The sequence below is a fragment of the Peromyscus californicus genome, unplaced genomic scaffold, assembly GCF_007827085.1.
Source record: "Peromyscus californicus insignis strain IS unplaced genomic scaffold, ASM782708v3 Scaffold_5__1_contigs__length_169319896, whole genome shotgun sequence".
Lineage (NCBI taxonomy): Eukaryota > Metazoa > Chordata > Mammalia > Rodentia > Cricetidae > Peromyscus > Peromyscus californicus.
This window is the reverse complement of record NW_026294573.1, coordinates 102,447,392-102,461,068: the sequence shown is the minus strand read 5'-3', so window position 1 is coordinate 102,461,068 and position 13,677 is coordinate 102,447,392. Positions and strand designations below refer to the sequence as shown.

At 45.8% G+C, this 13,677-nt stretch overlaps 1 protein-coding gene and 1 non-coding gene across 2 annotated transcripts; both read right to left on the bottom strand.

Annotated features, from left to right (window-relative positions):
* Positions 1-881: 881 nt before the first annotated feature.
* Positions 882-956, bottom strand: LOC128098052 (small nucleolar RNA SNORD58). Its single transcript, XR_008214087.1, has one exon. It is a non-coding gene; the product is annotated as a small nucleolar RNA SNORD58 (small nucleolar RNA).
* Positions 957-6,764: 5,808 nt separating this feature from the next.
* Positions 6,765-9,976, bottom strand: Tomm5 (translocase of outer mitochondrial membrane 5). The gene is made up of 2 exons (XM_052718069.1): positions 9,771-9,976; positions 6,765-7,341 (listed from the first exon to the last, which is right to left on the bottom strand). The coding sequence occupies exons 1-2, from the start codon at positions 9,889-9,891 to the stop codon at positions 7,307-7,309; spliced, it is 156 nt and encodes a 51-aa protein (XP_052574029.1). The 5' UTR covers positions 9,892-9,976; the 3' UTR covers positions 6,765-7,306.
* Positions 9,977-13,677: the final 3,701 nt, after the last annotated feature.

Genomic DNA, 13,677 nt, shown 5'->3' with positions numbered 1-13,677 from the left:
TAGACAGAAACTCCTGCTCTCATAGAGCATATTTTTAGTGAGGGGAGACAAACAATTAATAAGAAAAATTATACTCAATGATAGTGATAAAGATAAAGCAGGGAAGGGGGAAGATGGAGTATAGAGCAGAGACTAATTTTTTAAGATTTAGTTCATGTGGATCTGTGTATCTGAGTGTATGTTTATGCACCATCTTCACACAGATACCAGTGGAGGCCAGAAGAGGGTGCTAGGTATTCTGGAACTGGAGTTAATAGCTTGTTGTGAGCCGCCTGATGTGAATGCCAAACACCAAACCCAGACCCTCTGCAAGGAGCAAGTGTAATTTTTTAATTGTTAAAGTGTAACATTTAGAGTAATGCACAGATGTGTGAAGGCTTGGGTCCTCACAAACTGAAATACCCTGTTGTCTACAAAGAGTTAATAATGCTTCGCTGAGAAAACTCCTTTCGACAAAGACCTCATAGAGGAGTAAAGTTATTGAAAATCTAAGGGATGTATACTCTATACTGAGGGAACAGTGGAGACACGCTGTGGAACAATCTTTGTACACTGTAAATATGTATTGCTCTCACTGTTAATAAAAAGCTGGTTAGGGGCAGAGAGAATGTTGGAAGGAAGAAGGGCAGAGTCTGAGGAGTCTCGGGACAGATGTAGAGAAATAGGACATGTATAAAATGAGGTAACAAGTCATGAACCACATGACAGCAAGTAAAGTGATGGAAATGGATTAATTAATTAATTTTTTTTTTTGTTCAACGTGCCGGGCGAGAGGGCGGCCCCCTTTCCGGCCGCACCCCGTTTCCCGGGATGAATGGCTCTCCGACCGGACCCTGGTCCCAATGCACGGTGGGGACCCACCACGCGCGGGAGCGCGACGGACCGCCAGTGGGGACGGACGTATAGTTGTTTTCATGATCAATCCAAAGGTGTCCTAAGAAATGACATCAACGCAGGGAAATGGATTAATTTAAAATATAAGAGTTAAGCTAGTAACAAGCCTGAGCTACTGGCCGAGCAATTATATAATTAATATTAAGTCTCCGTGTCATTTATTTGGGAGTGACTGCCGGGACAAGAAAACTCCACCTACAAATGGCACCCAAATATCTGGCACCTACATTCACATAAGACCTGAGAAAGCTTAAAAAAGGTTCTAAACACACAAAAACAGAGCCAAACCCGGCTTTCTAATCTCATGTCTCTCATGCCTGCTGAGATACACAGACGAGTCTCCCAGCCGCTGCCTGAAGCCTTGAGCTGCCAAAGCAAGCTCTGCCAGAGTGAGCTCTACCGGTATGCCATGAACTAAGCCTCATGGCGGGCTTAAGTTTTGTTCATGCAAAATAAAATAAAATAAAATAAAATTACAAATATGCAACAAAGACAGATCCAGATGGGGAAAAACCTCTAAATGGGTTACAGTGTGTTTAAAAATATACATAGGCTTGGGAGAGAACAGAGAAAGGGTAGAGACAGTCATAGATTAAAAATAATAAAGCCTTAAAAAAGGAAGAATGAAAAATACATATAATAAGCCACATAAATATAGGAAAAATAGAGAGACTAGATTCTGTGTTATTGTGTTGGCTTTAGATTTTCTGATTGCTAATATAGAAACGACAGCTGCTAAAACACATGGTCTTAGGCAGCCCCTGTGGAAGGGTCATTCAACCCCCAAAGGGATTGTGACCCACAGGTTGAGTAACACTGTTCTAAAGGAAGCAGGTTGAACAAGCCAGTAAGCCCCTGCCTCCAAGTACCCACCTGGTTTGAGTTCCTTGGCTTCCCTCAGTGAACTGTGATTCAGGATATATAAGCCAAGCAAAGCCTTTCCTCCCAAGTTGTTTTTGGTCATGATGTTTCATCACAGCAACAGTGACCCTGAGACAACATGCAAATGCCCACTCTATATGTCCAACTTGCGGACACTTCAGCTCTGGTATAAAAAGAAGCCACCATCTTGACCTTACTTCAAAGGGGCGTCGTCAAGCCTTTCCCTCCCCACGGCACACCCGAGCCAGGGTATGTTCTGCCCGTGCGTCCATTTGTTCTCTTTCAAACTCAGGCCTCACTTCAGGTGCAGTGTTAATTGAAGCGGGCGGGCAACTCTGAACTTTCTTCACCAGTACCATCCTTTACTAACCACTCCTTCCCTAACCTTTCCCCTAAAATAATCCCAACAAGCCTCAGGGCTCCGACGGTGCCATTTCGTCAGGGAAGCTTCTCCAGAGCCTCCAGCAAGCTTAGGTCTTTCAGATGCCCACTCCCCTACAGGTGGGTAATGGACCCCAAAAGGCAGCCTCTCTGTCCAACATGCCCATCTCCTAGCCCATGCCAGGTCCATGGTACCAGCTCAGTAACTCGGGATGGATGAATTTGCCATCTCTGGGGCTTTGTAAACCCAGGCTCCACACCAAACCTTTTCCTTATATAACCAGCAAGAGAGTAAATAGTTCAACCTGTAAAAATGCATTACATTTGGGGTCGGACGGACAGCTCAGTGGTCCAGAGTGTATACTTCTCTTCCAGGGGATCTGAGTTTAGTTACGGCACCAACATTAGGCTGTTCACAGCTGTCTAAAACTCCAGCTACAGAGGGATCCATCACCTTTGACCTTCAGGGGCACTGCACTCACATGCACACACTCACACAAACACATACAATTAAAGTGTTAAAAACATTAATTACATTTATTCGTACCTGCATGAATTTGAATGTGTGTGCATACCACGGGGCATGTGTGGCGGTCAGAGGACAGCTGTGGGAGTCAGTTCTCTCCTCCCATTATACAGCTACAAGGACTGAACTCAGGCTGTCGGGCTTGGCAGCGAGCATCTTCATCCACTGAACCATTTCCTCAACCCCTAAATAGCTTATCTTTAACGTCACAGCTCTGCGATTTAGTGACATGCTCTTTACTTTAGTCGGGTGCCAGCTCTCCCTGTCAGGTGTGACTAGGACACAGCCACGCTTGCTCATTTGAAGTCTGACCGCTTCCACGTCACAATTGCCAACCTGGCACAGGAGAGCCCGTGCAGACTGAAAGGCCTGAAATATTTACCATTTGACCCAAAGCAAAGCTAGCCGGTCCTGACGTTTGTGGTTTCTTTGATGGCTTGAGCTGTATGCAGAATTCATGAAGCAATCATGACAGGGACAAAATGCTAGTCAAATGTCAGCTGGTTTCTTTTCTGGATCTAGCAAACAAATAGTTCAGACTTCTGCACCTGTCTTTCACTCCAAATGTACGCTCATGTTTGCCAACCTAAGAACTACTGAATGTACCGACTTCAAAGCTATTGCTATTTCAACAGTAACCGCAACGGGCAAAGCAAAAAGGTTTTCTCAGTGTTGCACTGTCAGCAGTTAAGATCGTTAATTTAGCTGTAGAAGTCCTGGCCCCTTATTAATTAGGAGGAATTAAGTTTTCTGTTCCCCATTTTTCCCCAATGTCCTCAATTTCAAGGTTACAAAATGCCAATCTGCTCTTTACATACTCCAACTATGTACATAGTCTAAATACTTTCTTTCTTTAAAAAAACTTATTTATTTTATGCTTATTGGTGTTTAGGCTTATGTATGTCTATACATCACGTATAGGTCTTGTGTCCAGGGATGTCATTAGAGTGTAACTCCTGAAACTGGAGTTACAAAAGGTTGAGAGCCAGCATGTGGGGGCTGAGAATTGAACCTGAGTCCCCTGTAAGAGCAGTCAGTGCTTTTAACCACTGAGCTATTGCTCCAGCCCCTAAATATTTTCTAATATATTATTTCAGAATCGTCTATTCTAAGCACTGAACATTCCCAGTAGGTATAGCCTGAATTTAAAAAGCTATTAACAGGCTGGGTACAGAACTACACACTTGTAACCCCAGCATTTGGAAGACAGGGGTAGCAGAATTCAAAGGGTCACCAGGATTGCCTAGCAGCAAGGCTCCATTTCTAAAAGAAGCCACTTATTAAAACAGGGTTTCCTTGCCTGTCCTGGTACTTGCTCTATAGACCAGGCTGGCCTTGAACTCAGAGATCCGCCTGTGTCTGCCTCCCAAGTGCTGGATTAAAGGTGTGAGCTGGCACCACCCAGCCCATCATGTTTTTTTGTTTTGTTTTGTTTTTATTTCATTATAAAAACAAAGTTATTATTATATATATTGGAGTTATTATATAATAACTCCAATAGCAACCACACTTTTTTCTCTAAGAAAAGCACACACAAATGGTGCTGCCAAACTTGCCTACTTAGTGTCTACTCCTCAAGTCTGAATATATCAGGACCAGCATGCTACTTCATCACCTCTGGAAACTGGAATGAAATTTAAGACTAACCATCAATAATCATTGCTTACCAAGTGTCAAGTAACAGTGCCGGGTTGTTCCCCTTGACAGGCAGTCTACTACCCTAACTCCACAGCTGAGAATTAATTCAGAGGTTCAGCTACTCAAAGGCGTGCATCTTAAGCACCAGAACCAGGCCCCGAAGCCAAATCTACCCCTCTTCAGGGGCAGTGTTCACCACCATGGTGTTACACACTGCACGCTTGCAACTGGGGAGTGGCTGTGACTACATACCACACCAAATGACAGTTAAAAACATAGATCCTGTCTGGGTAAAGATGATGGGCTGAACACAGAAATTAACAGAGTATGTCCACTCTCTCCTGAAAGTCCACTAAATAACAGTAAAGGCTTTTGTCCATTTTAAGGTTAAAATCTCAAAGGAGAGAAGACGAGACAACACAGTTTCAAAAGGCTGTAATCGGGAAAGCAAAAGGCCAGCGGTAGGAAAAGCAAAAGAAGGAATCCCACAGCACAGAACCCCCAAGTCTCGGGGACTGGTAGCTTCAGGGCCTTTGCAGGTGCGCAGAGCGGAGAGAGACCAAACTAAGAACTAGCCAGTGAAGGTCTAAGTTATCAGATGCGGTCTGCAACCCAATAGGGCTATGTAACCTCTACAAGACGGCCATCCCCTCTGCTCTGGACCTCGCAGCAGTCCTCCTGCATCACTTGACTCCCAGGATCCTAGCAAGGCCTTCATTCTTCATGGACAAGACAGGAAGAATGTTCTCCCAGCAATGACCAGCTTAATATAAAATACCTAAAGATATGGACACAGACCTTCCTCCCAACTACATACCTCAAAAGAGCTCCCTGAGGAAGAGCCTAAGGCCAACAAGGCCCGCCCACTCAGTCTAACAAAAGTGAAGTGTCTAACATGAAGAAAGCAGACAAAAGCCACTTTAGACAACAGACAGTGAAGGACAAAGAGAACACAAAAGTTGTATGTTGTTCTACAAAGAGAAGAGGGAAAACAGGGAAGGAAACCGCCAATAAAAATACACTGAATTGCTGGGTGGGGTGCAAGCGTCTAATCCCAGCACTCAGGAGACAGAGGCAGGCAGATCTCTAAGTTTGAGGCCAGCCTGGTCTACCCAGTGAATTCCAAAACAGTCAGGGCTACACAGAGAAACCCTGTCTCGAATAACAAACAAACACAAACACACACAACAAAACAAACAAACCTCAAAACTTATGAGAACTACTGGATCTTATGTTTCAAGTTTTAACAGGGTGACCTAGTGCCCAGCACAGTGAATTAAATACACACACACTGGATGGAGTGTGTCCCCGTGGAATGGAAGACTACCAGCACAAGAGATCCTTGTTTCTCAGAGAGAAAAATTAGGCCTCACAGAAAGACCAGGAGTCAGAATGGTTTCGGATTTCAGACTCAACTCACAGCCAATGTCGCAATGCCTTAAAATCCTGAAGCATGAAGGTTCCAAGCCAAAACTCTACATTCAGCAAAGAATCAAATGTGTGACTATAAAAAAATAATTTTCAGGTCAGAAAGGCCTAAAAATGTTTACTCCTATTCACCAGTCAGGGCTCCCTGAAAACAAACATTAGCAGATGAGACCCAACACGGAACAAGAAAAGGCTGTTCCCAAGTTACAGCCACACACAGTCCAGAGAGGAACAGCAAGGCTCCAGGGAAGACTCCCTAGGGAAGACTCCAGGACGTGGTGCCTGTTCAAACCAAATGATGTAAACAATTTTGGTACCTGGTGAAAAGTTAATTTAGTGGAAAGCTCACAGGAAAACTAAACCTAGGGGTTAAAAGGGAAAATCTGTAGGAACAGAAAAACCATTGGTCAACCAGTCACACGAGGCTGCACACAGGAGGCGGGGCGACAAACACGCATGATGGGTATAGAAAACGGATGGAAACCCACGTCCCGGCGATACCTCAGCAGGAGCGGGCAGTAACTAAAACAGAAATCACGACAGCACCATGATGTTACCAAGACACACGCTGGTGGAGCTGGAGAGACGGCTCAGTGGTTAAGAATGTCGCTGGTCTTACAGAAGGCCCAGCACCCACACGACAGTTCTTAACCACCTGGAACTCCAGTTCTAGGGAATCCAGTGTCCTCTTCTGGCCTCCACGGGCACCAGGAATCCACATGGTACATACACATACACGCAGGCAGACACCTATATACATAAACTAAAAACAATGTTACAAACAAAGCCCACATATATTAGTTAAAGAGGTGAGCCTGGTTAGAGGCTGTGGAGGACCACCCCCTTCAGCCAACAAACCCAGAGAACTATTTGATCTTAAACTACAGCACTTTCCCTCCTTCCACTGTCTGCATTTTCAGCACCAAGCAGTAAGTTGCAGTTCATTAAGACTCTGGCAAAGAAGCATAAGGAATGCTACATAAAGTTCAAAAGAAACTCACCATAGGCTCAAGTCTCAATATTGCAGCAGTTTCACTAGTGATGGCCAAAGTGGGACCAAAAAAACAAAAATAAAAAAACCAACCAACCAACCAAACAAAGCCCACCAAAACCCAAGCTTTTTTCATCAGAATGTTTATTAAAAATATAGACTGACGGTTCTGTGCTCAGATGTCATTGTGGATGTATGCGGACTCCATTACTCTTCACAAATACACTTGAAACAGAAGCTGTAAACAGAAATGACTGCCAAGACAGTGCCATTCAGACCTAACCCCTTACAGTTCGACACTTTGACAATTCCATCAACACTCACAGAGGTGGCTATCACAGGCCTGAGGGCACACCGTGACCACAAGACATCTTTTGTGCACTTCTCAAATAGTTTTATATTTCAGCTATGAAGGTCGGTTCCCAAAGCTCCACTTGTTCTTAACAAGTAGAGTTTTTATGTCCATTTCATCAGTCTTACAGCTTTCTGGGCCAATTCATCTGCAGACAGGAGGAGAAACTGTCGCCAGGTTTCTTCATGCCATGCATCCATGTGACTCCCCATCCTCATATGCTGTCCAGCTTCTTTAAGATATACGGAGCTGAAAGAAAAACCCCAGAGTAGGTTTTATTCTAAGAGTCCACAGGCTGTACTGCAGAATTATAAAACTGGGGTGTAAAAGAAAAAACTTTATGAAATATGGTTTTGGAAACAACTCCTAAATGGTGATCAAGCCTCTCTCTACCTGTACCATAAACCAAAGGGAGTCACGGCCTTGCAAAGCAGCCCACTCAGTCTCACTGGATTACCATTGTGGTAGAGCACACCCCACCCTACTGCATCTTCCTCCAGGACTATAATAACTGCACAGTCCTTTACTGTGGGGACCTTTTCCTTATTTCACCAAACGGGGAGTTGAACCCAGGGCCTTGCACAAGCCAGGCAAGCACTTTACCAAGGTATACCTCTAGCCCCAGGGAATTTATTTAACCTAAACAGAACAAAATCCTAGAGGAAACAAATGGGCATTAGGTTCAATTCCCAATCCTGGGAAAACTAACAACCGGAAGGCATAGGGACGGAATCCCTGGGGAAGGTAAGTGGAAGGGCCGACACCCACTGCTTTCTCTGATTCTACCTGTCACTAAGCCATTCCGATCAAGACGCTGGTTTGGTAAATGGTGTACCAGGAGCTGTCTGGAATACTAAGGGACATTAGGAGAAGGGAGAGATGACTCAGCAGTTAAGCCTGTCTGCTGTAAACTAAGGAGGACCTGAGTTCAGATCCCAGCATCCGCACCTGGCAGTTTACAGCTGCCTGTTTAACTCCAGGTCCAGGGGTTCCAACGCCCCCTTCTGGGTGGTGCAGGCACCTGCAGGCATGTGGTTCACACACGGACAGGCAGACAAATAAAAATCTTAAAAAGGTGAAGAGGTTTCAAGAGGCTGTGGATGAGCAAGATTTGGGTGTTTCTGCTCTCCAAGACGCCCTCTCCTGGAGAGGCCGGCAACACAGCGAGAATACAGCAAAAGAGGAACCCATGAGGAAGGCCTAACTCCAGTCTTTCAAATCTCGGTCTGTTCAATCACTTGAACCGTTCCTGCCTCTCCCTACACAGCACTGAACTATGAGAAGTATGTTGTATTGAGAACTCGAGGGTCAGTTAATTCTGTTATATCAGAGAACTAATATTTTATTTATTTATTTACTTACTTACTTACTTATTTTTTGGTACAAGGCTTCTCTGTGTTGTTTTGGTGCCTGTCCTGGATCTTGCTCTGTAGACCAGGCTGGCCTTGAACTCAGAGGTCTTCCTGCCTCTGCCTCCCGAGTGCTGGGATTAAAGGCGTGTGCCACCACCGCCCGGCGAGAACTAATATTTTAAAAATCTTTTGTTGTTGTTGTTTTGTTTTTCTGAGACAGGGTTTCTCTGTGAAATAGTCCTGGCTGTCCTGGAACTCAACTCTGTAGACCTTCGACCTCTGCCTCCCAAGTGCTGGGGGATTAAAGGCGTGTGCCACTACTGCCTGGCAATAAAAAGATTTTTAAAGCCGGGCGGGTGGTGGTGCAAGCCTTTAATCTCAGCACTCGGGAGGCAGAGGCAGGAAGATCTCTGAGTTCAAGGCCAGCCTGGGTTACTCGGAGAAATCCTATCTGAACACCGCCCCGCCCCCCCCCCCCCCCCCCCGCCCCCGCAAAAAAAAAAAAAAAAACATTTTCTTGTGTGTAGTCTGTGGTGTATGCACGTATTCGTGCATACCTTGGTGCAGCTGTGGAGGTCAGAGTACAACTTCTGGGAATTGGTTCTCTCCCGCCATGTGGATCCAGTTCAGGTTGCCCAGCTTGGCGGCAAGTGCCTTAGCCCAGTGAACCATCTACTTTCTAATCTATCAGTCTGTCTTTAACCCCGATGTGCTCCTTGAACTCAAGCTCTCACTTGCAAAAGGAACAGAGATCAAGTAACGAAATTAACTTTTTGTCAATGGTGAAATCGAATACTTCAGGTATTCTCAGTAGCTCTACAGATGCCTATCTTTCTCTTTCCATCTTTCAAAAAAAGAAAACCAACTATTTACTTCACCCTCTGCACAAATAAACACAAAGAAAGCAAGTTTTTTTCGGATTTCAAAGGCAAGCACCGAAGGAAAGCGTCTGGTACCAAGTTAAGAGCTCGGGATTCTACGTCAGGTTTATTCTGAATCGCCAAATGACCTTGGGTCAGCCACTTCCCAGGGACCGTTTCTAGGTTTGTCACACGAGGGTACTGCTAAGGGATAGCACCTGAAGGTCCTTAAGCACAAGCCTCGGGTTAGCAAAGGTGACTTAACCACGCGCCCTCGGCCACCACGAGCAGTTGGCACAGTCTCAGGGCCCGCAGACCCCTTGAGGGCAGGCACTTGGGCCGCCCTGGACATGCACGCCCCCCCGCCCCCCGCTCTCCCCAGGATGCTCAGCTCAAGGACCCAGGAGCGCGTGCAGGGGTGGGGTGGACGCGTGGCCTCACGGCCACAGCCCCGAAGGACACTCACTGACTCGCAGCAGGGCCACATAGATGAGGAAGTTCCGAATGGAGGAGATCACATCCTCGCGCATCTTCCGCTTCATCTCCTCGGGGTCCAGCTTCGGCGCGAGACCCTCGATCCGGAACATTGCGGCTCTTTCTCCAAAGCTTGCAGGCGCTGCACCCTGCTCTCCTCCAGTGGCCGCCTTGCACCCGAACTGAGCCAGACTCCACTTCCTGTCCCACCCCTCGTTTCCGTCCTGCGACAGGAACCTGCGAGGGACAATCCTCATCCAGCCCGCGTGCATCTGAAGCAAGGAGACCAGAAGGGGGCGGCAGCAGTCTTAAATCTCGGAGCCCTGGTGGATCCCGACTGTTTCTTAGATAGTCGCGGGGCTGGAATCGGGAGTGCCCCCTGTAAAGTTGTTTTATGCTGTCCAGTAGGGAGGTGTGTGCATATGTACCACCATAAATAATAATAGCTAGCATTTATGGAGTACCCAAGACAGTACTTCGTGAATTGCACATTATGACCTTCATTTCCAGATTTGTAAATTAAAATGCAGCAGCCTGAAAAAGTTAGTTGAGAATATAGCTCATTTGCCAAAGCGTTTACTTAGCATGCAGGAGCCCTGGGTTCGAGTCCTAGCCCCGCATAAACCTCGTGTGGTAGCTGTTAGTCTGTTTTCTGTAGTGATAAACACCATCAAAGCTACTTGGGAAGGAAAGGGTTTATTTTACCTAACCTGTTACAGTCTATCATCCAGGGAAGCCAGGGCAGGAGTTCAAGCCGGAACCTAGAGACAGGAACTCAACTAGAGGACCAAGGAGGGATGCTGCCCTTACCCGCTAGCTCCCCAGCTACCTTCTTTATACAACTCAGGACCACCTGCCGGGTGGCACCACCCACAGTGGGTTAAGCCCTCCTCCATCAGTTGGTAGTCACGGCAATGCCCCTCACAAACCCATCAACAAGTCAATCTGGTGGAGGCCGTTCCTCAGTTGAGATTTTTCTCTTCCCAGATGACTCTAGGTTGTGTCAAGAAGACAAAAAGAACCAGCACAGTGGTGCACACCTGTGATCCCAGCACAGGGTTGGTGGAAAGAAGAGGCTCATGATGTCTCACATCTTTAATCTCAGCCCTCAGGAGACAGAAGAATCACTGCAAGTTTAAGGTCAGCCTGGGTGACAAAGACAATCTGGGCTAGAGAGGCTGTCTCAAAAAACAAACTCCAAGATAAACAACAACCTTCCTAAAGAACAAACAAGCAACAGAGTTCAAGGTCATCATCCTCAGCTGGTGAGTTTCATACCTAGTTAGACGTCTGGAACCCCAGAGACTGAGGTTTTACCCTTTCTCCAGCCGTTTTTGTATCCTTTTTGGAGTTAGCTTATCCTTACATATTCGGATGCAGATCTTGGAAAACAGTAAGTGTGAGCCAAATTCAATCTGATTAACATTGTACAGATGAGAGGAAATCAAATGCACTGTTCGAGTTCTGAGACATGAATCAGACAACTGAATTTTTCACATAATTCAACACCAGATTGTCTTTTCTTGAGGGCGCATTGCATAGCAACAATGAATTTGGGGTTAAATAAGAATAGTTCACAATGAGAGCAATTGATAGTGTCAGCAGATCTATCCACTTTCCTGACTGACAGAGTGTAAGACTCTGGGGTTAGGGAGGGAAAACCCTCATCTGCTTATTCAAGCTTTAGTAAGCATTTGCATCTATAATTCATACAATGGACTAGCAGAGGCAGCTCTGGTGTGGGAGGGGCTGACTTCCAAGGAAGAGCTCCAGCCAAGCCCTCATGAGTGAGTGCTGCGGAAGGAACCTGGAGAGATCATGCTCCCACTGCCCACAGAACCAGAGACAAGTCTTTTCATTGCGACTTCAATGTTTTGGTAGCAAAGGGGAGGCCTATGGTTGGTTAGATGCTCTGAAGTCCCCTCCAGTTCTGATAGTCTGTGCATTTGGAATTCTAATTGTGTCACCAGGGGCAGAATAGTTTGGAGTGCATGGATGTCAGTATATCATCACTTGTGGTCAGACAGTGTGCTGCCTAGATTTTTGTCAAGTTGACACAAGCTTGGGTCATCTGGGAAGCAGGAACTTCAAATGAGAAAATCTCTCCATCAGATTGGCCTGTGGGCAAGTCCATGGGGCATTTTCTTGACTAATGATTGATGTAGGAGGGCCCAGCCTACTACGAGCAGTACTATTCCTTGACAACTGGTACTAGGTTGCATAAAAAAGCTGGCTGAGCAAGTCAGTAAGCCGCACTTTTCCATAGCTCCTGTTTCAGTCCCTGCCTCCAGGTTCCTGTCTTGAATTTCTGCCTTGGCTTCCCTTTGGGATGGACTACAGCTGTAAACTGAAATAAATTATCTCTTTCCCAAGTTGCTTTTGGTTATGGTATTTACCACATCAATAAAACCAATCCAAAACAGATAACTTCATTTTGAGTGTTTTGCCTGCATGGATGTCTGTGCATCGTCTGTGTGCCTGGTGCCCAGGGAGGTCAAAAGAAGATGTTGAACCCTTTGGAACTGCAGGTACAGATGGTTGTGAGCCTCCTTGTGGGCTCTGGGAATGAAACTTGGGTCCTCTGCAAAAGCAGCAAGTGTTCTTCACTTCTGAGGCCCCTCTTCAGCCCCAGGGCGACGTAGTTCCTATGAAGATTCCTTAGGAAGGGCTAGTGCCTCTATCTTGAGTGACGACTTGTACAGCCGGTTTACTAGTCTAGATCTAGTCTAGGGACTGCTTCTGCATCAAGGAAGTTCATCCTGGTGAACTTGGCCTTTTCCCTTTGCATGGCCCCTCTAATTGTCTTGGAGGACACCCATAAAACCAGGCTCCCCATTTTAGGCTTTTAAATAGTGCTTATTTATATATCTACTTATTTGGCATATAGGTGGTGGTGTCATCCAATCACAGTGGATTTAGGTGAGGCAGATTAAGAAGTATGATGCCTCCAGAAGTCAGTCTTGGATGGAGTCATTTCACATCTTCAACTCCTTATTATTTTCTCCTCATCTGGATGCTGAGTGCTTGAAGTCCCATCTTTGAAGTCGTTTGTATCTTTAAAATGCTGTATTTCCAAGCTTACCATGTTTCCTGTTCTTTCTATATAATGAACTAAAGGCTGAGAGTAAAGGGTTTGCTGTGATGTGCATGAGAGGTAAAAATGAAGAAGTGTGCATACATAATTTAATATTGATATTTGTGTTCTTTAGTTTGATCACAGAGGAAATAGCAGCTGATGTCATAGCCTGTCTTGTTTTCCATTTAGATCCCAGGAGGGATTTAGGAGCCATTTCCTTTGACTCAATTTCCCAGACAGCTCTCGTGTAAGTGTTTGGCGTGTACAACCAAACTGGAAGAGAATAAAGTGTTTTCATTTCCATCACTGGGAGGAGTTTATATGTGCACGGCCAGAGATTCACTGATGGTTCTTGATTGAGGAATTAACACAATATAAAATCTCAATGAACCTGTGCTTTGTGATCAATAGAAAACTATAGACTTTGGGTACTGAACAGTTCAACTTCTCTGTTTAACATATAGGGAAACGGGGCCCCAGAGAGGAGCTAGACAAGGAAAGAGTGACCTGGGTGGGTCTCTGACATCTGGTTCTGTATTTCCTCCCAGTGTACCCTGCTATGTGAGTACCTTCATTGACAGTTCTCCCCCAGGAGATAAGAACAGAAAGAATGGGAGCTCTTTCCATCTTTGGAGAGGCAGGTTTACCCAGCAGCAGGCTTACCCAGCAGCAGTAGCCCTTTCCTCACTCCCACACCCCTGATGGCAACTGATCTGGACTAGGTATTATTCCACTCCATTCCTGTCCTTCTTCATTCCTCAGGGGAGGAGCACATCCCAGCATGCCCCAAACGTTGGCTGTGTGTGCTGGGGGCATTCCTTTA